This window comes from Diadema antillarum, unplaced genomic scaffold (genome assembly GCF_040938485.1).
Source record: "Diadema antillarum isolate AM-2024a unplaced genomic scaffold, OU_Dant_1.0 seq00000764_RagTag, whole genome shotgun sequence".
Taxonomy (NCBI): domain Eukaryota; kingdom Metazoa; phylum Echinodermata; class Echinoidea; order Diadematoida; family Diadematidae; genus Diadema; species Diadema antillarum.
In genome coordinates, this window is record NW_027271654.1 from 340,703 (window position 1) to 364,657 (window position 23,955).

At 38.5% G+C, this 23,955-nt stretch overlaps 1 protein-coding gene across 1 annotated transcript in view; it reads left to right on the forward strand.

Annotated features, from left to right (window-relative positions):
- Positions 1-4,863: 4,863 nt before the first annotated feature.
- LOC139738669 (disks large homolog 5-like) overlaps positions 4,864-23,955 on the forward strand; it is a 104,445-nt gene continuing 85,353 nt past the window's right edge. Inside the window, 1 exon segment of the mRNA XM_071649282.1 lies at positions 4,864-5,622. Within this exon segment, the coding sequence (XP_071505383.1) occupies positions 5,331-5,622 (292 nt within the window). The 5' untranslated portion in view covers positions 4,864-5,330.

Genomic DNA, 23,955 nt, shown 5'->3' on the forward strand with positions numbered 1-23,955 from the left:
ATTATTCCTAATCATATTTCTTATTAAAAAAAAGAATATAATATTATATATATATATATATATATATATATATATCCTCTCGTGATTGGTTGAAAGAGCTTCATGTGATTATAGGTATTTTCAGCTATGTCAGAATGTTGGCATGTTTGACACTTCATTGAGTACTAGCAAAATGACGTCATTTCTATGACGGCATTTTGCAAATACTGTGTAGTACACTATTTGCAAAATAATGTCACGAAGCAATTCTGAAATTGTGCGCAGCTAGCTTTGTACCGTCACTCTGTGAAATGTAACAATTTCTAACAAAATAATTGTGACGTCACAAAGCAATTCTGACATTGCGCTCTGCGTCTACCGTCATTTTGTGTAAGGTGTACATGATCTTGTAATAATATTTCTATCAAAACAGTTGTGACGTCACAAAGCAATTCTCACATTGCGCACTGCGTCTACCGCCATTCTGTGAAATGTTTCGAACAAAACAATTGTGACATCACAAAGCAATTCTGACATTGCGCTCTTCGTCTACAATACCGTCACTCTGTGAAATGTAACAATTTCTAGCAAAACAATTGTGACGTCACAAAGCAATTCTGACATCCCGCTCTGCGTCTACCGTCACTGTGTGAAATGTAAAATTTCTAAAACAATTGTGACGTCACAAAGCAATTCTGACATTGCGCTCTGCGTCTACCGTCACTTTGTGAAAATAATATTTCTAACAAAACAATCGTGACGTCAAAGAGCAATTCTCACATTGCGCACTGCGTTTATCGCCATTCTGTGAAATGTTTCGAACAAAACAATTGTGACATCACAAACACGAAAAAGCACTTCTGACATTGCGCACGACTTCGTACCTTCACTCTATGAACTGTAACATTTTCGAACAAAACAATGAAGACCTGAATATAAAAACGACCCAAGTCCAATTTTTGGCCAAATTCGGCTTATCATGGGAAATTGTTGCTTATACACGGACTTATCTTGTATTACAAATGATAAGCCCCAATGACCACCGGAAGTGCTTAAAATGAATGAATGAAATCTTGTATGAATGTAAGAATGACCCAAGTCCAGGGCCCTGTTCCATGAAGAGTTATAATTACCTCCGCCAAGGGAGGAGGTTGGCCGTTTGTAAAATAACTCAAAAAGTTGTGCACGGATTTAAATGAAACTTGCAAGAAAGATTGGGAATGGCACAAGGAACAGATGATCAAATTTTGGTATTGATCTGGAAATTTTCGCGGATTTTATGAAAGATTTCCGATATTTCGGCAGGTAGTGTCAATGAACTTAGGAGTTCAAGCTGCGTATCTTTTAGGTTTCATACGCGCACCGAAGTGCGTGCTCATGCTCTAGTTTCTGCTAGAAAAAAAAATCAGCTAGGGCGAGGCGCGCTGCGCAGCTGAGGGCTTATGACGTAACAAAGGCTTCTATATTTGGAAATCGGGCGATTTTCAGAACGCATGATACGCATGGGTCGAAATCACTAGCAACATCATTGGTAGAAAGTACTATAGCTGCTTGGCGGATGTCTGTGCTCTCAGAGTGCTTTTCTAGTTGAATATAGGGTTGATTTCTATCATAAGTCTATGGCAGCCTGTGTGGTAAGGGAATTTACAATCGATTATATCTTTTGATAAAACGGGGCCCAGGACTAGGGTCATTCTTACATTCATATGTTAGTTATGATGCTATTGTAATGTATTAATTTGTATTAATGGGCCTTCCCATCATAGTTAAATTAAATGTTATTGGACAAATATAAAAGATATGGAGTGGTGTTTTTTTTCTAGTTTACTCGAAATGACCTCCCATGAACTTGGGTCGTTTTATGTATTATTCAGATACTCAGTAATGTAACATTGCAAAGCAGTTCTGACGTGACACCATGCGCTGCTATGCTTCTTAAAAGTGTAGGGTCCCTTCACTACATCGCATCCACCACACTACTTCTCACCTCGCATTCTTTTCCATTTCCCCTTTCATTTGTTCGAATCTTTAATCCAAAATATGATACAAACATGTTTTGCCTAATTTCGATTTCCTGGAAAAACTATTTTTATGCATTGGTGCCTCTAAATTAATCTATTAATTTCGGGGCTGCGCCCCTCAGTGAAGAGTTCTTTTGGAGTCACCTCTGCCCATAGTTTTAAGCATAAACTCTCAAGGCAAAGTTTATTTGTATATTAATAGAAATCAAAGAGAAGTATGATTTTCTTACCTGTCCCGTCGATTCAATAGTATCATAGACATGGAAAATGCTATTTTTGTTTTTTATTATTCAATTGCACTTCCAATTTTAATTATTGCTTCAAGTATTCTGTCAAAACATGAAAACACAGTTTGACTTAACTTGAATTGAATTAGTGATGATATCATTTCATTACTTCAGGGGTGAGGGGCCTATTATATCCCAAAATGTTGTAAACCAGCAACTAAAAAAAAGTATGTCAATATTGCTTCGTTCGTGTTCAAACCAACCAATATGAGATATCATAATTGGTTGGTCAGATGACTACACCCGAAATTAAGCATAAAATATTTAAGTCTTATTTAGTGAAGATTATACCATTGTGAGTTCGGCGTTCTTTACCCGCTTCACTTTTTGTCACTTGTCTATTCATTTAAAAATCTGAGTTTGCTCCCTATCATAGGCGTTATTAAGAACAACACAAAACCGTTTTAATGTTGTTGTGTTTTCTTTAATACGTCACATTTCCTTCATCATGATCATCATTCATCAATCATCATTCACGTATTGGTGTTGGTTGCAAATTTTTATGGCATTGATCGACATTCAGTCTGTTTGTTTGGTAAGTGATAATTATGTCTCAATAGTGTTTTGAACATTCATTATTCTTTCTTAGATTTATAGATTTTAAACAATGTTTAGGCTATTTGAACTGAATGCAATGATGAATAGGGTTTTGAGTCATTATTGTTGTAACGATTATTGTGCCATGATCAGTAACTACTCCCCCTCCCCACCCCCCCCCCCCTCCACACACACACACACACACACACACACACACACACACACACACACACACACACACACATACACACACACACAAGCACAGAGGCCGCAGAAAAGGGGTTAATGCAGCCCCCCCCCCCATCATCCTGAATAAAAAACCAACAACAACCAAGCGATATTATACCCATCCAAGCGCGCGGGGGGGGGGGGGTGGGAGGAGGGTGATAATTGACTTTAGCAAGAGCACTTACCCCCCCCCCCCCCCCCCCCCCCCCCCCCCCCCCCCCCCACACACACACACACAAATATATATCATGCAGTAATCAGGGACTATACAAAATTCTCATTAGTTGACTTCCAAACGAAAGTCTGTGTGTGTGCTTGTGTGTGTGTTTGTATGTGTTTGCGTCTGTGTGTGTGCGTCTGTCTACTATGTATGTTTGTAAGTTTGTAGTGTTTGTGTGTGCATACGAGTGAGTATTTCGTTGACATCACAAAGTTTGCCTTCTTTGAATTTACATCCGATTGTCATTGATAGCCTGCGATGAATAGCGCCATCTACTATACCCATGCCTCGACAAAAAGCAGCGACAATGGCAGACAGGCCTCCGTGATTGAAACGAAATCCATTTTCCACGTAGGCCCAGTAGCGGATCCAGAGGGGGGCGCACCGGGCGCGCGCCCCTCCTTATCTTTGCCTAAAATAACATAAATTTAAAAAAAAAAAAATGGGGGGGGGGGGGGGCTCGTGCGCCCCCATTCAGTTTTGTAAAGGTCTCTCCCCTTTACGAAATTCCTGGATCCGCCCCGGAGGCCTGTATCTCGACTGTGTGGATACTGGTATTACAACGCGAACTCTTAGTATTATACGTCGACGGACATTTAGGCTTGTTCGCCCAAACGAATGACAGAGAAAGAATATCATATTAAAGAGCAGTTTTTTCAGTGTCTCGCTTCTCTATCAGACAGATGTTATCTGGCGACGGAGGACCACGAAGATAGAAGACCCCCACCCCCCCCCCCCCGTTATCTGTTATCGCTCCCAAGGAGATAATTTATGATATTGCATTACAATGATGAATTAGTGTACAATCTATTCCCCTCAAGACGTTGCTTACATTAAGTTTTTATTTCTTATCGCGTGACCATATACTAACTCATGATTATAATCATTCTATCGTAAAATACTGGGCTATCTTTTTCATTTCATTTCTCATTTATTTATCTAATTAATTACTTATTTATTTATTAGGGTCAAGATAACCTAGTACCAGTAGAGGGAGATTCTTTAGACGTTTCAGAAAATGGCTTCAGTGTTTCAAAGACTGAGTACAAGGTGAAAAAAAAAAGACAACAGTGCGGGGTCCCTTTATGCATGATAGATTGCTATAACTCAAGTTTGAACACTTTCTGAGTAGATTAGTGTTGAATGATAGGCTTTCTATATTGCGGTGACTAATCAGTGAAAGAAAAATATAGAATTAGATCAGTAAACAAGACAAAATAATGAGCAAATTCTTAATTCTGTCTCACTCAGAGCTGCGTACAACTAGGTGGCGAAACGGAGCTTATAAATCTTGTTAAATCTGCTAATCAAATTTCAAACTTTGGTGTAAGTTTTCTTGCAGAAAAATCAAAGAAAAACAAAAACTTTCGTATAAAGAACACAATTTATTCCTTATTTTCAGGTGAACCTAACTTTGAGGACCCTATACTACAAGAAGCTCGAACCAGAGTTGTACACGAAGGCGGGGCGAGACAAGAAGCTTACATAGAGATCCGTCAGTGATCCCCCTGCGCTCTTTTTATAATGACGATGACATCATGCTTGCTTGACATCCGCGCTCTCAACCCGTGTAAACTGTGGTGGTAGAAGTGACTGGTAGGCGAGCCAAAGTGGAGTAAGAGAACTTGTACTTTACGGATTAATTTCATCACGGAGCGCTCTAGGTGTAAAAACTTCAGTCATGGAAGGGGACTGACAGCCAGGAGAAGTGAACAGTTAAATTTCAGGTAGCATGTAGTGCTTTCCGATTGAATGGATTTGAATAAAGTCCGTATGTTTGTCTCTATTTTCTGATGTGGGTATTGATACCAGTGTCCATGCATTGGCGCTCTCCGCGGCGGCATAGCGATACTGTTCGGCCAGTCTTCCGTTATCACCAGCTCAGTCTGTGTGTCGGTCGGTGTTGGCTTCCAAAATGGCCGCCGCGCGATCAGCTGTTTTGATGAGAGGTGTTTATTTCCATTACTTAAACCATTTCTCGCCACCATTCATTGGAGACCGTCAGCTGTATATCCTCTGCGATGACAGTCTAATTGAGTGAAAACGTGGACAGCACAAATGGACTCCACCATGGATGAAAAACATGTTGCCCTGTTGCGGCGGCATAGGGAGACGTTCGCCAAGTCGGTAGCAGTGGAACGCCTGTTCCCCATGCTGAATGAAATCATCACGCTAGCAGAGACTACAGAAATAAAGTTGTTGCCTTCTTCAGAAGCCAGGGTTCTGAGACTGCTTGAGATACTGCCTGGAAAGGGAAAGAATGCCTTCACTTACTTGTGCCTTGCATTGGAGAAAACTTATCCCCATCTGCTGACTGTCATGTGCATAGGCCGTGATCGTGAAACGACAGGTAAACATTTTGTAAAGTGTATGGATGAAAGATGTCTTACATTGAATGAAAATTGAAAAAAAAAAGTGACTTGTGTAATGTCTAATGATTAAGAGAGCTGGGTGCTGTCATCACCTATGAATAGTGCAAAATGAAGACTGAAATTTAGAAGGAATCCCATAAATCTTTCCATGAATGTAGCTATCAGTATGATTATATGATGGAAGCATTTTTAGTGTGCACATCGTTAACAGTAATAACACTATTTTTACTGTAAATATGCTATAAAATATTGACTGTACCATCACCTACTGTCGCATCCCATCCCATCCCAGTTTAGTTCAAATAGAGCCGTTTCAGGGATTATCTTGTCAAGATTCAAGGAAGCTCAAAAGGGGATAGCAAATGTATTATACGTTAAAGCTACAAACACTGGGAAAAAAAAAAAAAAGGAGTTGAAGATAGCCCAAAAGACAAAAACCATTTGCTGATTGCAAATGATATGTTACATAATTTATCATTCGCATTACCAAAATGTTAATTCTATTTAAGAGGGGTCTCAATGAAGTACCTGCACAGAAATATGAATAAGTCTGCTTTTCATGCATTTCAAAAATTATCCGATGCCAAGTAAATTCAGGGAGGTGGAAGCCCTCACAGGTGAATTTTAAAGAACTTTCTATTTTGGAGAAGAGGCCTTTCAAGATATTGAGTGTTGCTGATGATGATTGATTTACAGTGTGAAGTGTGTACTTTGGTAGGTTAATCAGTGACTATATTCATATTTTTCTGACAGGTACTGTGTATGAAATTGAAGTTGAAAGTACTATACAATGTGTATTGTGAATCCACATTTTTTAGCGAATGTGAAAACAGTCAACATGTATGGCGATGCAGCGCATGTAGTCACAACGAGAATTATGTCAGCTTTGTAGCAACTTGTTTTCATGCAACAGGTAATTTTTTTATGGCAAGACTTCCATGTGTACCCCCCACTATGTGTCATGTACATGTATCAAAGGTAACATGAATAAGTTTAGCTGGCTTTGGGATTAGGATTAGAGTTTACTCAGTTTAGGACTAGGGTGAGGGTTAGGGTTAGAGTTAGGGTAACATTGATCTCGGTGTCCTAGGGAAATGCGGACTTCATAGGAATCTCATACAACAATGTACACACGCTACGTAGGTGTATTATAATAGTGGGGGGTACATATGGAAGTCTTTCCTTTTTTATGTATCATTTTATCGTTGACATATGAAGTTTTTGAAGTCTTTAATTTATGAGCTATTTTATCGTTAAAACATGAAATTAAATGAAAGAAACTGAGATATTTCTAAGGACGGCAATGACCATGAAGTTACACAAGGAAACACCAGAGGAGTGTTTAACTACAAATCGTTTGTTCCCATAACCTGTTAAGGATGGGCTGATATTGAGCACTGCAACATGCATTTCCTATAGATTCTTCCCTTAGTATACTCGGGACTCGTCCTCAACAGGATTGTTTAATGGACATAATGTTATTGATCAGTCCAGTGTCATGGTACAGTGGACAGCTGTCTGTTGAATGGTACAAATTATGTTCATATACATTTTTAATTCTCTGTAGAAGGTCAAAATGGTCTGAAACCATAAAGCAGTCACAAATTGTGGCATTTCGAGATAATTTTTTTTTCTCCTAGAGGTTGATGTAGATTTTACGGTTACAAGTCATGGTGATTGAGAAATGAAGGATGTGAAAGAAGGAAAAAAAAAACATGCTAGTAACAATCTCATATTGAGTTTGGGGAAATATTAATTAAAGCAAAGGAAGCACTTGGTTAGGTGGGACAATCACTTTTCTTAAATTTTGCCAGGTAGGTGTAAATCTCCTTTATAAATGTCATTTTGAATATAGATGCAAGTATGAACTCCCATGCTACCTCAAGCTTGCATCATGAAACAAAATACTTCCTTGACAAGGGGAAAGCTATTATGTTAAGCTAGTCTGTATGTGGAATGGCCAACTTCTGTTTCTAACTGATTTGATTAATTTAGGGTAGGAAATACCTTGATAGATATTTGCAGAAGCTTTGAACCAGATGGATTGAGAGAAAGCATGAATTTTGTTACCTTTTTGAAAATGCAGATTTCAAGATTAATGTACAGTTTTGTGCTTGTGAAATTCATAATAAAGCAGTGTGAAGTGTGTCCAAGAGGTGCAGTTTTATTTAAAAGTTGCGTGATAGTGGACAGGTGTATGTTATCAGCTGTTGTGGTGTATTGCTCATATAACTAGCATAAAAGATGGCCGCTTACTCAATACATGATATGGATCTCGTGAAAACTGGCAATGAGCTATCCAATATTTAGGTCCCCTGCGGATTTTATGAAAGTTTGACCAGGTATTATGAGGCATAAAGAGAGGTAGTTTTCATGCAAAATGATATGGCACTGGCAGTCTAACCCTGGAATTGAAATCATAGGAATTCAAGTAAGTATAGACTGCCACTATTTTCGAGTAATTCGACGATTGAACTTGAAGTTACCAGGTGTTCAGAGTGAGAGATGTACCAGATCATTAGTTTGCTGTTCAGATGTATCTTAAAGATTGAGCAACAAATCTGTGACAGTTGAATTACAACTATTGTAGTTGCCGTGTACATTGCTTAATCCTAGGAAAACATTTTTGACGGTTCCTCATGAAGAAGCTTCCTTGGCATGTATTTTAGAAGCAGGAGTTGATCCTGGTTTAAATTCTGGAAAAAATAATTCATGGTTAACCATCTAAGGAAGATTGTGCAAAGTGACCTTACCAGTACCAGCTTTGCAAGTTTCTGATAAAGCCAAAGGATTGAACAAGTGGTATGAGTATATGAATCAACTTAAAACAAATCCATGATGTGGTAATTTGAAGTGAGATTTTATGCTAATGATCTGACTGTTTTAGGCAAGCATGGTTCCTTACTCTCTTTGCTGAAATTCATTGGTCTTTCTCGAAACCATTTACTGAAAAAGTGGAAATTTTCGTGGTGTTGAAATTTTCGCGCATTTCGCGCAACCAGAAGCTAGTGCGAAAACAAAAGCACGCAAATATTTTTGCGTGCCATATGTTCCAGTCGTTAATGTCTTGATTCTGCGGAATTAAAAACATGCAAAACTCTTCTTACCCGGCCGAGCACGAAAAATTAGTCGTGTGAAAATATCCACTTTTACATTATCACAAGATGTGACTGTACTTCCTCTGAATAAGTTCCTCTGACCACTGACCACTGATTTGCATACTGATAGTTTTGTGTAACTCTCTTCTGATATTACAGTCCAGTATGCTATACAAACAATTATGTTAATGTTTATCATACTGCAAAAGCTGCAGACTTCCCTAAACTTGCTTGGCAAGAAGTACACGACCATTCATAGTTCAAACTTCCTGAAGCAGACTAACAAGACAGTTCAGCTAAGTGTAGAAGACTGTGTTTCTGTTCCAAAAAGTTTTTGAGTGAAGTGGAGGGGGGGGGGGTGGGTTGGGTAACGGGGTTTGAAGATCATAAGGGAAAGGCTGTAGGGAATATCCGTGAGATGGACATCATGCTCAGTCTATTTTTGTCCTTTGTTTATAAACAGGCAGCAGTGTTTGTGTCCTGACAAAATGGCTATCGCTGATCAGCAGCAAGCCTTACAGGAAGCCCGGATCAAAGTGGAGGAAATAGCCTCTCAAGATGATTGTGGTCCTGTCCTGGGATCATATATACTATATCAACACCTATTTAAATCAAACAGCAAAAATATGTGTTCTTGGCAGATCACCAGTTTTTGCAACTCATTGTTGACCTGTCTCTTGATTCCTTCTTTCCCTCAGAGATGCAGATTCAATTTTGTCATTGTATTTTTAGCTTTGCAGTATTTTCATTCAAGAGGACGATTGTGAAGAAGCAGAAAAGAGAAACATATCAAGTTTATTTGAGCTTGATGGAGGAAGTACGGGTGATAACTTGTCACTGATACAGTAATTTGCGGGCTTTAAAAACTTGGTTGACACAGTTTTGTACCTTTTCTTTTCTGTTTATTTTACTCATTGACATAAGGACTGCCAAATAAACCATCAGGGTCTTGCAATTGGCCTTTTACTTCTTCTTTTTTTCTATGACTGAGTGAATAGATTATAATGATCGAAGTAAGGAACTATTTGCAAAAAATGATTTCATTATATTTCCTGCATAGACGTAGATTATTAAATCCTGCCATCCTCCAAACTCTCATACTTTTTTCTTATTCTGTTGCATTTGACAATATTTTGACACTTGTCTCAGATTATTTATCATAATTATTTTTTTCATAACTGAGACTGATTTATTAACTGTACAATGTACAAATACTGTCTTACAACCTGAGCAGGGTATAGATCTGTTAGGCTAAATACTATTAAAAGAAAGGGAACAACAACTAGCTTTATGCTAAATATTAACCCAGGTGGCTTTAAAAACTGTTGTGAACTTGTCAAGGAAAGTACCATTATGAACATGCATTTCCTTTGACTTGATCTAGAAAAGACAAACTTTGCAAGACATTCATAGTCCCATACATGGTGTTTGGTGTTGGTTGGAGTGTGTACCATTCCAAAGCTTGTGCTTTTCAGCCAGTGGCCCTCCAGTATTATTTTAAGTAGTGACCGAGTTTGTCATAACCTTTAGTGTACATTCTCAAGGATAGTGCTGCATGTTATTCATGTCATCGAAACTGAAGTACCGGTAAACAGAGAGGGCTAGAGGAATAGGTAAGCATATCTGTGCACAAGTTCAGTTCCGTAGCACTGTGGTGTATCTCCCCATCTCAGTTGCACTTTAACTCCAGTTGTTGAAGCATGAGGATGGTGCTATTAAAAGGGAAAAGCTGGCCGTGCCCCTCACCAAACCCCTGAGAACCCGCCATGCTAATGACACGCTCTGACCGCAAGATGACTCTGGGAGATGTGATTGATCTTGACATGCTGTTGTGAGCCTGTTCACAGGACCGCCAGCTCTGGTCTGGTCTGTGGTCACACTGTGCAATCTTTCCCCTTCCGTAATGGACATACACAATATAACTAGGAGATCAGATGTGATACCTGTACCATGTGTATGTTGTGCAATTATCTTGCCTTTGGGTCAGGCCGTATATATGCCTTTGCCCTTATACTCGGACAAGGGAGCTTCTATTATTGTTCTGCGGAATGTCATGATACACGAGCACTTGTATTGTACTCTGTTGTGATATGTTCAGTAGAATGATAGATACCATTCTATACCTTCCCCAGTTGCGATATGAATAATGAGGAGAAGATATTAGTGCAGTAAGTGTGTGAATAGTGACTATTGATAAAGAGCTCATCTACACTATACATAAACAAGTATGGCAATATAACAATACCATTAGGCATACACACTTTTTTTCACATGTGATGTCAGATTAAATACACCATAACAGGGGTAATGGATTTTAGTGATACAGTATACCTAGCATCAAGCAGGCCTCGAATTTCGCCAGTTTTAGGGACAGGCAATTTTTGGTTTTAGGGGCACTCTCTCTCAACATTTTTTAAGGGCAGCAAGGGAAAAGTTGCAGTAAGCATGGTAATTTTGAGAAAGGCATTGCGGCAAGTAGATAGGGCATTGCGGCAAATTGCCTTTTGCTTCCTGGGTAATTTGAGGCCTGATCAAGTCTTGTTCATTTCTAGAAATGTAGGCAGGATACTGTTCATATCGTTTAAGATTCTCTGGTATGAAATCCTTTCTGTAATGTAGTTGAATTTGAAGTAAGTAAGCCGCAACAGTGACAGCTCTTTTGTACATCCGGTTTGCGTGCATGTAGTTGTCAGTTGTAGTGTGTGGCTTGCCTGACGTATTGCAAGATGCTTAAGAAAGTCTTGGGTTGGTTTGTTATTGATTCTTACAGAGACCTTCATTGTTCATCAACCATTATGTTGATAGTTCTAAGCTTTTTCAGTGTTTGAAAATTGCACATTGTGAATTATCACATTTCATTTTCTGTGCTCAAGGAAGAAAAAAAGTTATATTCCAGTAGCAAAAGTCTCACCCAGTAATGGTATCTTTTATTTTTTTTTTTCAGTGAAAATGATATGAAGTACAATTAATTTTGCATTTGTGACCATAGACTATACAAACAAAAACACACAAACAGTCAATAAAAGAAAATGTTTGCAACAGTGTATGACTGCAAATTGCATGTTTAAACAACTTCATAAATAATTTTCCAAGGGGAGAGACATTTGCTTGTTCTCAAGAACACATATATGTCTACTGATTGTAAATAGTTATGTCAATGTCATTCCTCTTGTATCCTGTTCCCCTGGAAAATAAAAACAACAAATATTGCTTTGAAAGTGAAGCCCCCGTTCCACTATGCCGTTCTCGCTACGATTTGACAATTTTCTCAGGTCGGGAAGGATCGGGTAAAACCTGAGCCGATCTGGACACAGTACGATGATAGAACGCTCTGAGTACGCTGCAGTTACGACTACCAAGTGCTTGCTACGCTCTTACTACGATGATCGGGAATTAGACATTGCGATCTCTGCCGCTGCCGGTACGCTTTAAAACGATGTAGCTACGCTGTTAGTGTGATGTTGCCGATGTTATCCGATCAATGCACGCTGTATCTACGCTCTGAACGATCTATACGATCTTATCACGCTGTTACCCCCGTTCAGAGAGCTGAAAAGTGCCCGATGTGCCCCGATGTACCCCGATTCGACTGTGGGTCAGCAGTCAGTCAACTTATTAGCATGCAGAACCGAAGAAATATACTGTGGACTTCGAAGATTCATTCTTTTTTTTTTTTACTTTTGATTTTCAAAGTTGTTGTTGCTTCGTTATTCTCACTACTCTTTCTTCATCAGCGAGCCCGTGCTTCTGTGCCTCCAGTGTCCAGGTTATGACCCACCATTTCCCTCTCCTCTCCTCTCCCCTCCCCCCCCCCCCCCCCCCTTGTCCACCTCGGACTTACTACCTTCTTCACTACTATATCTTTCTATCCTCTCATCAATTTTTTCTTTACAAGAGAGCCGCCATGTGTTTGTTAATGTGCGTCCGTATGTGTGCATGTATGTGTGTATTACTCTGTCTGTCTTTTTTTTTTTTTTTTTTGCTACCGCTTAGGGAAATTTGTTGTTGTTGTTTTTTGCAATTATATATTTTTCTCTATGAGGGGACTGCATTCTAATACTACAAGCTCTGCTTTTTAGCAGTCCCCTCCATTTCCAGCAATATTTTGTATGCATTTACCACAGTGACGTAACTGTTATTTGTATCTCTGTTGATAATTTGCCTGCATCTCTTTTACAATGTTATTCTGTTCATCGCATTGTAGTACTGATTTCATGACGTCTGTGTATATGAGCTTTTCTTTGTATTTTTTATTATTTGTTTGTTGGAAGTGAAATAAATCAACTTGAACTTGAACTTGAAGAGCCTCCTCAACTCACGGTTCTTTTGCAGCAATGCATTGTATAAACAAAGACGTGCTGATTTTTCAAAGGATTTTTCTTGATGTCCTTGCTTTTATAGTCCGTCTTCCTCCAGTTGTAGATGATTTCATATTCTTCAAAATTCTGCTATGTCCTCTTCCTCCTCTTTCAGCATCACGTGCAGTCTCTCTTTCTTCGCCTTTTGGGTAGCTGCTTCGCTGCTTTCTTCTCTTCTTTTTCTTCATCTCTTCTTCTTCTTCGAAAATTATAGCTAAAATTACTTCCCGTTCTTGTGCCGATGTTACTACGCTCAGAAAGACCTTGTTACGCTCATCCCGCTGCGTTTATGCCGTCATTACGCTCTCCCCGCTGCGTTTACGCTGTCACTACGCTCTCCCCGCTTGCCGTACGATTAAAAATATGTCAATTTTGATCGGGGAGATCGGGAAGAAATTTTGAACCGGTTCAAAATTTCTTCCCGATCTGAAAAACTGCCCGCTCCAACCCCGACCTCCACACGCTGCTGCTACGATGCTTCCGATCCCCGTACGCTTTTGCCGCTCTCTCCCGATCTGCTAGATCGGGACAGATCGGGGTCCAAATCGTGATAGTGGAACGGGGGCTTGAACATTTGTGAGCATTTTTATCAGCTTCCACTTTGGATCTCAGATGTGCCATGGAGGTTATCCCATTAGATAGGTTTATTGGTGATGAGAGAGTCAATTGGTGCGCGGTAAATTCCACTTCCGAAGTGACGCACTCTCTTGCTCTGTTGTCTTTGGACCTCTTCCATCAATTTCTTAAACAACAAATGTCCCTGTTTCTTTATGAAAATGTAGTTTTGTTATAAAGGTACTCTGTCAGGAAAAAGAGGATGTCTGTATATGCATTTAGATTGTAGTTTAAAAAAGGTGAGAAATTATTGTAAAAGCAACAACAAATTTATCAACGTTAGGAGCACACACAAAAAAGTGAATCTTGCTGTACGTGATCATTTCTATGGGATGTTGCTGTCATCAAGTTCCAGGGTATAAGTTTACAGACAGGCTTTGTGATGTGTATCAGCCTTGTCTTCAGTATCCAATAACAGTAGGTGACTGGTGAATCTCCTGAAACCTTGCCTTTATCAGCCATAAAAAACTATGCTATTTTTTTTTTTTTTTTTTTGGTATTGTTGTCATTGCATGATTTGCCTGACATAGCAGGAACTGGTGTTACATTGTATCCACATGCATGGATGTTTGATAGCAAACTTCAGTCAGGATGGATTGTGGAGTAGGCAGTACATAATTACTTCTCGTCTAGTATTTGCAAGTAAACTTTTTTTGTCACACAATTCCATTGCTTTGTAACACTTGACACCTTTTCACATCAGTTCCCTATGAATCAGTGAAATCCGGAATGTTTTCAGTGTAAGAAAGAATGGTGGCGGAGTTTCTCGCAAAGTCATTTCTAGTGTATTTAGAATCAGAAAAAAAAAAAAAACTACTTCTAAACATGAACTATGTAGCTGGTTCAAGAGAGTGGAAACTTACTAAATACATTGTATCTTGGCTTACATGCCTGTTTTACTTATCAATTGATAAGTGTACATAAAGCTCTTTGCACTGTACTATTTAGTACAGTTATGAAGTAGACCAAACTGAGTAGATTGCTTCATTGTAAAAGTCAGAATCAAGATAATGAGCAGTCGACAAGGTAATGGTGAGCTATTACAAAATATACAATAACTTATCTCATTTTGAAATATTTGCATATCATCTGATATGACATATGGTATGACATCTGGTATGACAAATGATTTTTGTCTAACGAAAAGAAGAGAAAGAAAGGATGTGGTCTGTTGAAGCATCAATATTATCAACATGTTTAAATACATCTGGGCTGTATTTCATAAAATGTTGCTGTGATAGCAACTCTTGCTGGAATGGCAATTGCCATGGTAACGACAAGAATCCACCTTCTGATTGGCTGTTGCTAGGGGAAGTTGCTATTCTAGCAAGAGTTGCTATCTTATCATCCTTTAATAGGAAATGGGGCCTAGATGTCCAAAAGACCTATGCCACAGGTGGATCTATGAGGGAAACATGTTTACAGGTGAAACCATAATTCACTGCAATTTGGGCGTGACACACAAAACTGCTAATACATGAGATAGACAGTGTACAAAAAAAAACAACATTTAAGGCTGTACTGTTTATCTCTGGGACAGTCATATTTGTGTGAGAAGAATCAAAGGGTTCAAAAAGCTTGACCTGACCCCAAGATGCAAGGTTCAAGGGCTGGAGCATCAAAAGCTCATTTTTCTCTGCAGCCACACCCTAGAAGTATGCTATGCAAAAATGAGGCCAGCAGTCTGAAGAGCTAGACCTGACCCACTTTGAGCGTAATAGCAGGAGGACGAAAGTCAGCACCAGAATGCTTCCATTCCTTCATGTACACTCAGGTGAAAGTTCATGAACAGTCAATATGAATATGAGTATGCAAATGAGTGAGGTGCTGATATCACTGCCCCACAACTTTCCTTGTAGTTTGTAAACAAAATATTGAAATTTGCTTCTTTTTTTTTGGTTCAAACAATAATGCCCAATCTCAAGAATGTATATACTTGATTGATCATTATTTTGTTGTTATTCAGCTAGGAATAAGATGTTTTACACTTCTATAGCAGAAAAATTGGATTTATGTCATTTTTTTTACGCAATCAATAGAAAATTGCGAGATGATGACATCATAGCTCAGTTATTTTTGCATTCTATCGTGCCAACTGTTCAAGAACTGTTTTGCAAAAATTAGCAAAACTTCACAACTTCTCAACTCTCCTAATCTTTATGAAATTTTGATCAGATTTGCACTGTTGTACGAATAGAATTTTTAGGTACTCTTTCTTTTTATTCATACTTTAAAGAGGTCTGGAATTTTCCTTCCAGAGAGCAAGTTTGATATGTGTTCTACATTCAGTGCACTCATTGCTATCACATCCATGTCCTTTCATGTAGCCCTATCAGTCAAGCAAAATGCTATGTGTTGGTCATTGTAGACATTAACAGAACAGAACACATGCACGAGATCTCTTCATAATTATGTCAAAGTCCATACATCATAGAATACTAACAAATGTTTCAATGACATAGAATATAAGCCTATTACATGTGGAAACCTGTTCATCTTGCGGTGTCTCTTATCATTCAGAATGATAGGTATGAAATTGTAGTCAGGAGACTTTGACATATTGTGATGTTTGGGCCAAAGGTTATTGTCTCCACCTCCTAGCGGAACCCCTCATCCGGTTTTCATTGTAGGTCTGGGACAAAAGCAAGTTTCCCAATATGTATAAGTGGTGAGTCAGCCTTTATACACTAAATAGTAGTTAATTCTGTTTTGCAGGGTAGTATTGGTAAGGACAAAAAAAAAAAAAAGATTAGGTGTGTTCACATTAAAGTTACTAGGTGAGTCATAGATTTCTAAAAATCACCCGAACTATTAGTTTAGAGTAAGATATTAAGGGTGCAGAGGGAAGGTAATTTGATTAGAAGTTGTATTCATGCTGGTGTGATGTCAGTGTAGCCCAAAATGACAATGATATAATAATAATAATAATAATAATAATAATAATAATAATAATAATAATAATAATAATAATAATAATAATAATAATAATAATAATAATAATAATGATAATAATAATGACAATAATAATAATAATAATAATAATAATAATAATAATAATAATAATAATAACATTTAGGAAACTTTAAAAGTGTACCAATGACTGGTGATCTGAAGAAGCAGAAGCTTGAATTTTTTTACTGCCTCCAGTACATGAGCTACATGTACTTAATGAAGTGCAGAGTGTTATGATTGGTAAAAATGACCCGGATGCAAACGAGAAGCGAGGTTCATGCTAACTCACAAGCTCGTTGATTATTGCGTCCACACGGAACAAAACTATGAGTTGGGACCTCCCGTGGCTCGTGGATAGAGCGTAAACCCTAAGATGTCACGTGGTTCTAATCATCGACTAAACTTTAAGACTGCTAACTTTTGAGTGCGTCCACACGGTGCTAAACTACAAGCTAATCATCGAAAGTCAAGTTTTCTACCTAAACTTAAAGTTTAGGAACAGCGTGTGAACCTAACTTATATCAGACTTGTTACTTTACTCTGTCTGACCTCTAGAAGTCACATGGCAGTGTAGTATAAAAGAATCATGGGAAGGCTGTTACAGTATTAAATTTACCTTTCTTCAACAGTTATAACTCTGGCAAAGATTTATTAAATGAGATACGAGTGTTAGCATGACAATTACCATGTACTGTACAAATCTTCTTTTTTTTCCCATGAGAAGTTTATTCAATGTACTATACTACATTGACAGTAAGAATGTCATGGAAGTATTCATGCAGTGAAAAACTTTAAGAAATTAATGAGCAGCAAGTCAAGCAGTTTTCTATTTCCTGTGGTTACCAAGCAATCTGGAGCTCTTTGAGTAGCTCACTGGGCTGTTTGTACATCATCTACTTTGACTTAGTGGCTATGTAAACAATTCATTCACTGTGTAGCACACCACATCCGTTTTCAGCATGTTTTATTATATATATTTGAAAGGAAACTTTTTACCATTAGAGATCCATATTGTATGGATGTTATGAAACAGAAGCAGCAAGTTTCCAAAGCTTGAACATTTTCAAACAATGAGGAAGATAGAGAAAGCTCTTACCACTTCAAGGTGAGTACACCATGTGACATAGCATTCAATATGGATGTCGACAAACTTTTTGTGGTCATATGACTCTTGATATTGGATGCATTTTTTTTTTAGTTTCTCCTGTAAGATATTCTTATTTTTTTCTTCATTTTTTATGACAATTATGTTTCCTTCAAGACTTAAGATGTGCCAACGATACTGTGACTTACAAAACTCTAAGACATATGACTTTTTTTTATTTGGGGGGGGGGGTGGTTAGAAATGAATGTTCCAGTGAGTGCCACACCAACTCTTATGGTATTCCCTGTGGAGTGGTGTATTAAAGTGGAGTGTATCTCAGTTCCTTTTGCGCACGTATGATTAACTATACCTATTTGTGTGGTTGTGTTTGCTGTGTGGGCGTTCATAAAAAGTTTATGATGATTGGGTTGGGAGAACTTTGTGAATTGTAAAGTTAGCAAAACTTTATTTTTTACTCCTCCACTGAGGTTTGCAAAAAAAAAAAAGAAAAAAAAAGAAAAGAAAGACAAACCGTTGCCAAAATGTATCTGTTCACAAAAAGAAGATCACTGTGATAAATCTTTTCATGACAATCAGGGAAGCTGGCCTGATGGTTGCTGGTTGAGACAGGTAGATATCACTTTCGTTCAAAAAAACACCCCCAAAATATGTCTTTTTCCTTTATGTGCGTACTCCTTGGTACGCCGTAAAAGCATACTTGTGGAAGGCATGATAGGTGTAGAGACAACATAAAGCTCACGGTAAGCTAAATTCACAGCCAGTCTTCGATATACAGTATGTGACACAAGAATTTGAAACATAGTCTCAAAGAAACATTAATGAGCACGGTACATGTATATCATATCAAGCTGACATAGTCTGTTGTCGCAAAATTGAGAAGACTTGTCAGTGAGGGCAGCTGTTCGCAATATGCCCTACTGGAAAACGTGACAAAAGTCTCATGGGAAAAGAAGTGCATCTTATATTCTGAATAAAACTTCCAACTTCCTCCCCTTACAGTGTTTATATTAGCTGAGTGTCATTTTAACTGCCTTTGCTCAGGAATAATATTTTCCATTGGGAGTGCCAAGGCTTTGTTACATGTAGCCAGGCTCCCAACACCATCTCCTGTTCGGTGTTTTACCAAATTCTCCCTATCGCAAATAAATGTCAACATTTCGTCACTAGTCAGGTCCATACGCTGGCCGTACGCTACATGTAAATGAATGATGTGATTTTGCACACCCACGAGCAGCACATGGAGGTCAAGCAGGGTCATATTTTTGGTGTTCACTTGTGCACTTTTATTAATGCTGAGTACACTGCAGCAGACACGGTAAAACATCTGAGGGGTAACCACATCTAATTTTTCCTTTTTCATCATGACTAAAACATTGTCACTGCACAATAGAAATGCATTTTCAGAACTTAACTTGATATCTCTTTTTCCAGCACGTAATGATTGCTGAGAAAAATCTACAAAACTATAGTAGTTTGAAGATAGAGATAATTCTTCATGATTTTAAAGGCATAATTTACCATTTGCAGATGAAACAAAACCCTAGCATTAATGCACTTCGTAAAATTCTAAAATGTGAGTTTGGAATAGAAACAACCACTGTAAAAGTAGTTCATTGTATGTAACATTTTTATAATATGAATGATGGCATGGCAATGTAATGTCAAATTATGAATATGCCCATTGTAAATTACACGCAAAGGGAAAATTATTGAAGCATTTGGTGACATAAACAAGTCCAGTCCCCAGGATATCCTATTTTATATGCTATTCTGTATTTCAGAGATACGGAAATAAAACAGGAGCAAAACACAAATGAGACAACTTTTGATGGCTTCACTTATATCTGATTGTTCTGTGATAAAGTTGGAAGATGATAGCAGTTGTGACAAAGAGGGAAAATGTAGATATTGTCCATTATCTCTGTATGTTATCATGTGCAGTGTGTGTATGTCAATGTAAACATAAATGCGAAAGGGAAAAGGGGAGCTGGCAACCAAAGAACAAATTAGGATTGTTTGCATACTCCCTAATTCTTCATTTTGTACTCAAGGCTGCTCAAGGAGGGCAGAGTAACAGACAAAGCATTAGTTTGTCCTTCCCCACATTTGTTTACGTGCAAGTGTGTTGCACGCAAGTGCACACGTCTGGAGCGTTTTGTCGCAGCACAATCTTGCTGCGCGCTGCGCTCTATGCTAGGTCTCTAGATTCTGTCCCTGCACGTTCATGTGCAGGCAATGTCAACAGTGTTGTGTGTTGGTGCAATGTTCACTGTGATAAGTTCAATAGTTTCATTGATAAATTTTCTCCCTCCGAGCAGGTGTTTGCATATTATTGGAAAAGTTTCAGGATTGGGGCTTGGCGAATCTAGCTGAAGTTGTTGGGAAAACAACGACAACGATGCCGACTAATGGATTGGCCTCTTGAGTATTCAGCACACAGCATGGTGTAGGGAAACCAAGAAGAGGGTGTGGGGCAAGTTTTTTTTTTTTTTTCTAATCTATTGAAAATGAAAACTTTAATGACATGAGCCCTCAATACATTTTTATACAACTGTATGAGTGTATCTGGAGAGCGAAGTTCAAATGGCAGAGACGATTGATTGTCAGCACACTTTTGAGAGAGCGGTAATGGATGGTAAAGTGCTTCCAGGCCAGCCAGCCTGGGGAAAATATTCACAAACTGCTGCTTTAATGGCTGTCATGCTGTGGAAGAAAACTGTTTTTTCCTGTCTGGACTTATCAAGAATTCATGAGGTATACGAGGAAAATATTAGTTGCACCTGTACATGTGGAAGGGTTGTACTTATGAAGCAGAATTTATCATCAAATATATGAATTTATATTGAAACATGTGCAAGTGTAGACTGCATTGCATTTCACGAAGTCGTACATACTTTCTCTTTTTGTCTTTCAAAGAGTGATGAATTGCTGCAAACTATACAATACAGGAGAGAAAACAGTTGGTGACAACTAACTCACATTTATTAGAATGCAGGGCATTTTTGTCCATCTTTTAGGATATGAAATGTTCTGTCAATGTTGTCTGCATAATTGGGTATTTCAGTATTTTTGTTTGGGAATAGTGCATCAAAATGAGCAAAGCAATACTACTTTTATTTGAATGATCAATTAGGGTCAAGTAAATGCTTCAGCTGATCACGATTCCTACCTAACAAAGACTACTCCTTCGTGACCTGTCTCTGGATACATACTTCAATACTTTCCAATGTTATTAGCATTGTATGCAGCAGATATGCTAGTTATACTAATAGAGCTTACTAAAGTATGCAATCAAACATTCTAGGTATACAACACTCTGTTCTCTTCACGTAAAGCCTTTTGAAGTCTTCGGCAACTCATGTGGTGCCAATAAATAGAACATGCTTATTGTTCTAGGTGTTTCTGGTTCAAATATCAGTTGAAAAGTAATGACTTCACCAACATCTGGAGATTTCTTTTAGTGAGGTGGAAACTTGGCTGGCCATAGGAAGAGACACAGCTTTACCTGACTACGTCACCTGAGGACTGCAACAGTCCTGGTCTAATTCGCTGTAGATGCATTTTTTCCCCCTTTCTTTGAAGTGACATTCAACATGATTGTGTTTGCCCTTTGCATTACACGTAATTGCTTTTATTCAGAAATGCATTGTAAGTCTCCTCAGGGGACGCAGACACATAGAATCTGATCTAGACTTTGACATTGAGAACTTTGTCCCGGTTCTCCAGATAAGATTTTTCAGTGGAGGCAAAGAAAATTTGTTTCTGTTTTTTTTTTTTTTGGGGGGGGGGGGGTGGGAGAGATGGATAAGTGCTGTAGTTTTGTTAACATACACTCTGATGCCACTCAGAAGTTTCTGCATAAGAATAAGATTTTAACTGTATAGTTTGTAATCAACATTTGTGGTGAGCTAGCAGAAATGATTAGTAAAATAATGTTGTCACATGAAATATGATGTTGTGGACTACACAAGTTATGAACAAGTGAAGCAATTGTATGTTTATACATTTCATATAATATATTTCATCTTTCAGTCTTCTTCTGAGGGCCTTCTACATAGGAGGGAGTGTGTCAGGTGGAAAGGGTGTGTAATTTGATTCCAAATGCAAAGTAGGAAAAATGAATATTACTTTCATTACTGCAGCATTTATTGAAAAGTGCTAGTACCTGGAAGTTGTTGTGGTGCAGTGGCTCAGTATGTTTGAAGCGATTAGTGAGGATATACATGCACATCAGAATCCATACTGTAAAGCAAGTAGAATGTAGAACAGGGCAGCCCCACTTCACGGCCATGCCGAATCCGTATCCTAATCTGTCACAGAGTATCTTCAGGTAGAGTTTATGGGAAGGCCAGATCTGATGAAGTATCAAATGACTTAATGCGAGAGAGGGAAATATGATCAAGTGTTATCTTTGAACTGGTTACGTGCCCTAGCGACACAAGGAAGGAGCTGTGGGGATAGTGCCCTATCAGGCGATGGAGTGGACGTGTTGATTGAGAGTGTTTTCATATTATTGCAATGACCTTTACTGATTTTTTCATGACTGCTGGTGGCCTTAGCACTTGATCTCTCCAGTGCACCAAGCCTATGGGGAGGAGGGTCAACCTATTTGTAGGTAATGAGGGGATTTTATGTCAACTGTTGGCCTCAACCAGTTGATATCTGGATCAGGGTCCCATAGCTTTTTTGTTGTTTGTTTGTTTGTTTGTTTGTGAGCAGGAGGGACAGGACTGGATTTATGAAATCTTGATTTACCATTTTGAATTGGAATTATTATATAAGCAGAAGCATTTTTTTTTGGGGGGGGGGGGAAGGGGGAGGGAAGAATAAGAATCAAATGACATGGTTTAAGGAATGAGATCAAATTTGCCCAAATCATTTATGGTGGAGGTACATAAAATGCTCATCGGATGTGTCGCACAGATACATGTGCTTGGTGAGTGATTTGCAGTTCCCAGGTACTGTAGAGCAAGATATTTCCTCGGCATGAAATTTTTGCGAATTGGAGCCGACAGCCTCTTTTAGCGGCATGAAATTTTCGCAAATTGTCACTGCCATTTGATGTATATAGTGTAGACAAGAACTTTCGTGTACATTTTAATTTCGTGAATCTTAGCTCTCGCGAAATTCGTGAAATTAAAATGCATGCGAACATTCCTCATTCTACAGTAGAGAAAGTGCTCAGTGATGGGTGCGTTGCATGGCCACAATAAAATGTTTGGTGAGTGATTTACAGTTCCCAGGTGTACTGTATAGCAAGATATTATAAATCGCATGAAATTTTTGCAAATTGGAGCCGATAGCCTTTTTTCGCGGCATGAAATTTTCTTGAATTGCTACCGGCATTCAGTGCATCTGGTGTACCAAGAAGTTTTGCGTGCATTTTAATTTTGCTAATTTTGGTTATCGCAAAATTAAAATGCACCCAAAAATGTCTGATTTTTTTTTTTACAGTAAGTAGGAAGAGAGCAGTAGAGCCTTACAACCTTATATGTGGTGATGGTGTCTACCTTTTTTGTATGTGTGATTGTGGATGAGCCAAGAGAAGTGGATCAAAACATCTCCACCCCCCAAAAACAACAACAACAACAACAACAACAACAACAACAACTACAACAACAACATGAAGAAGGAAGGATAGATATAATGCAACCAATATATTATTCAAATGTGATTCTGGCTTTGATAGGTAGACCCTGCAAGTGCATGAGTCACACCCTTGGCAGAAGTTCACCTGTTCTCAGTGTTAGAAGGTATGACACATGCTGTAAGCGCAGTGGTCATATGACATGGGCATGGCAAGTGTTGCTGTACATTCAGATATTATCGAACACGATGCAGGTGTTTTGCTGTTGACCATCAGCAATCACTGAACTTTGAAGCCTGGGGCATTTGTAGGGGTCAAAGCTCACTTATTCTTGTATGTACACCAAGGTTGTCTGTTGCCCGTTGATCCTACTCATTTGCTCTGTGTACTTATGCAACAAAACAGCTGAGAATCTGTGAGATCTGACAGTCTCTCACTATTTTTCAAGTGATCAAAGCTCCAGCTTTCTGATATATATGAACTTGACATGATGAGTCATATATTTTTTGTTAATGTGCAATAAGGTGAAACATGTTACCCATTTATAGAAATTGTGTTGCAAAAACTGCATACTATCAGCTTGTTAAGGGAGCATA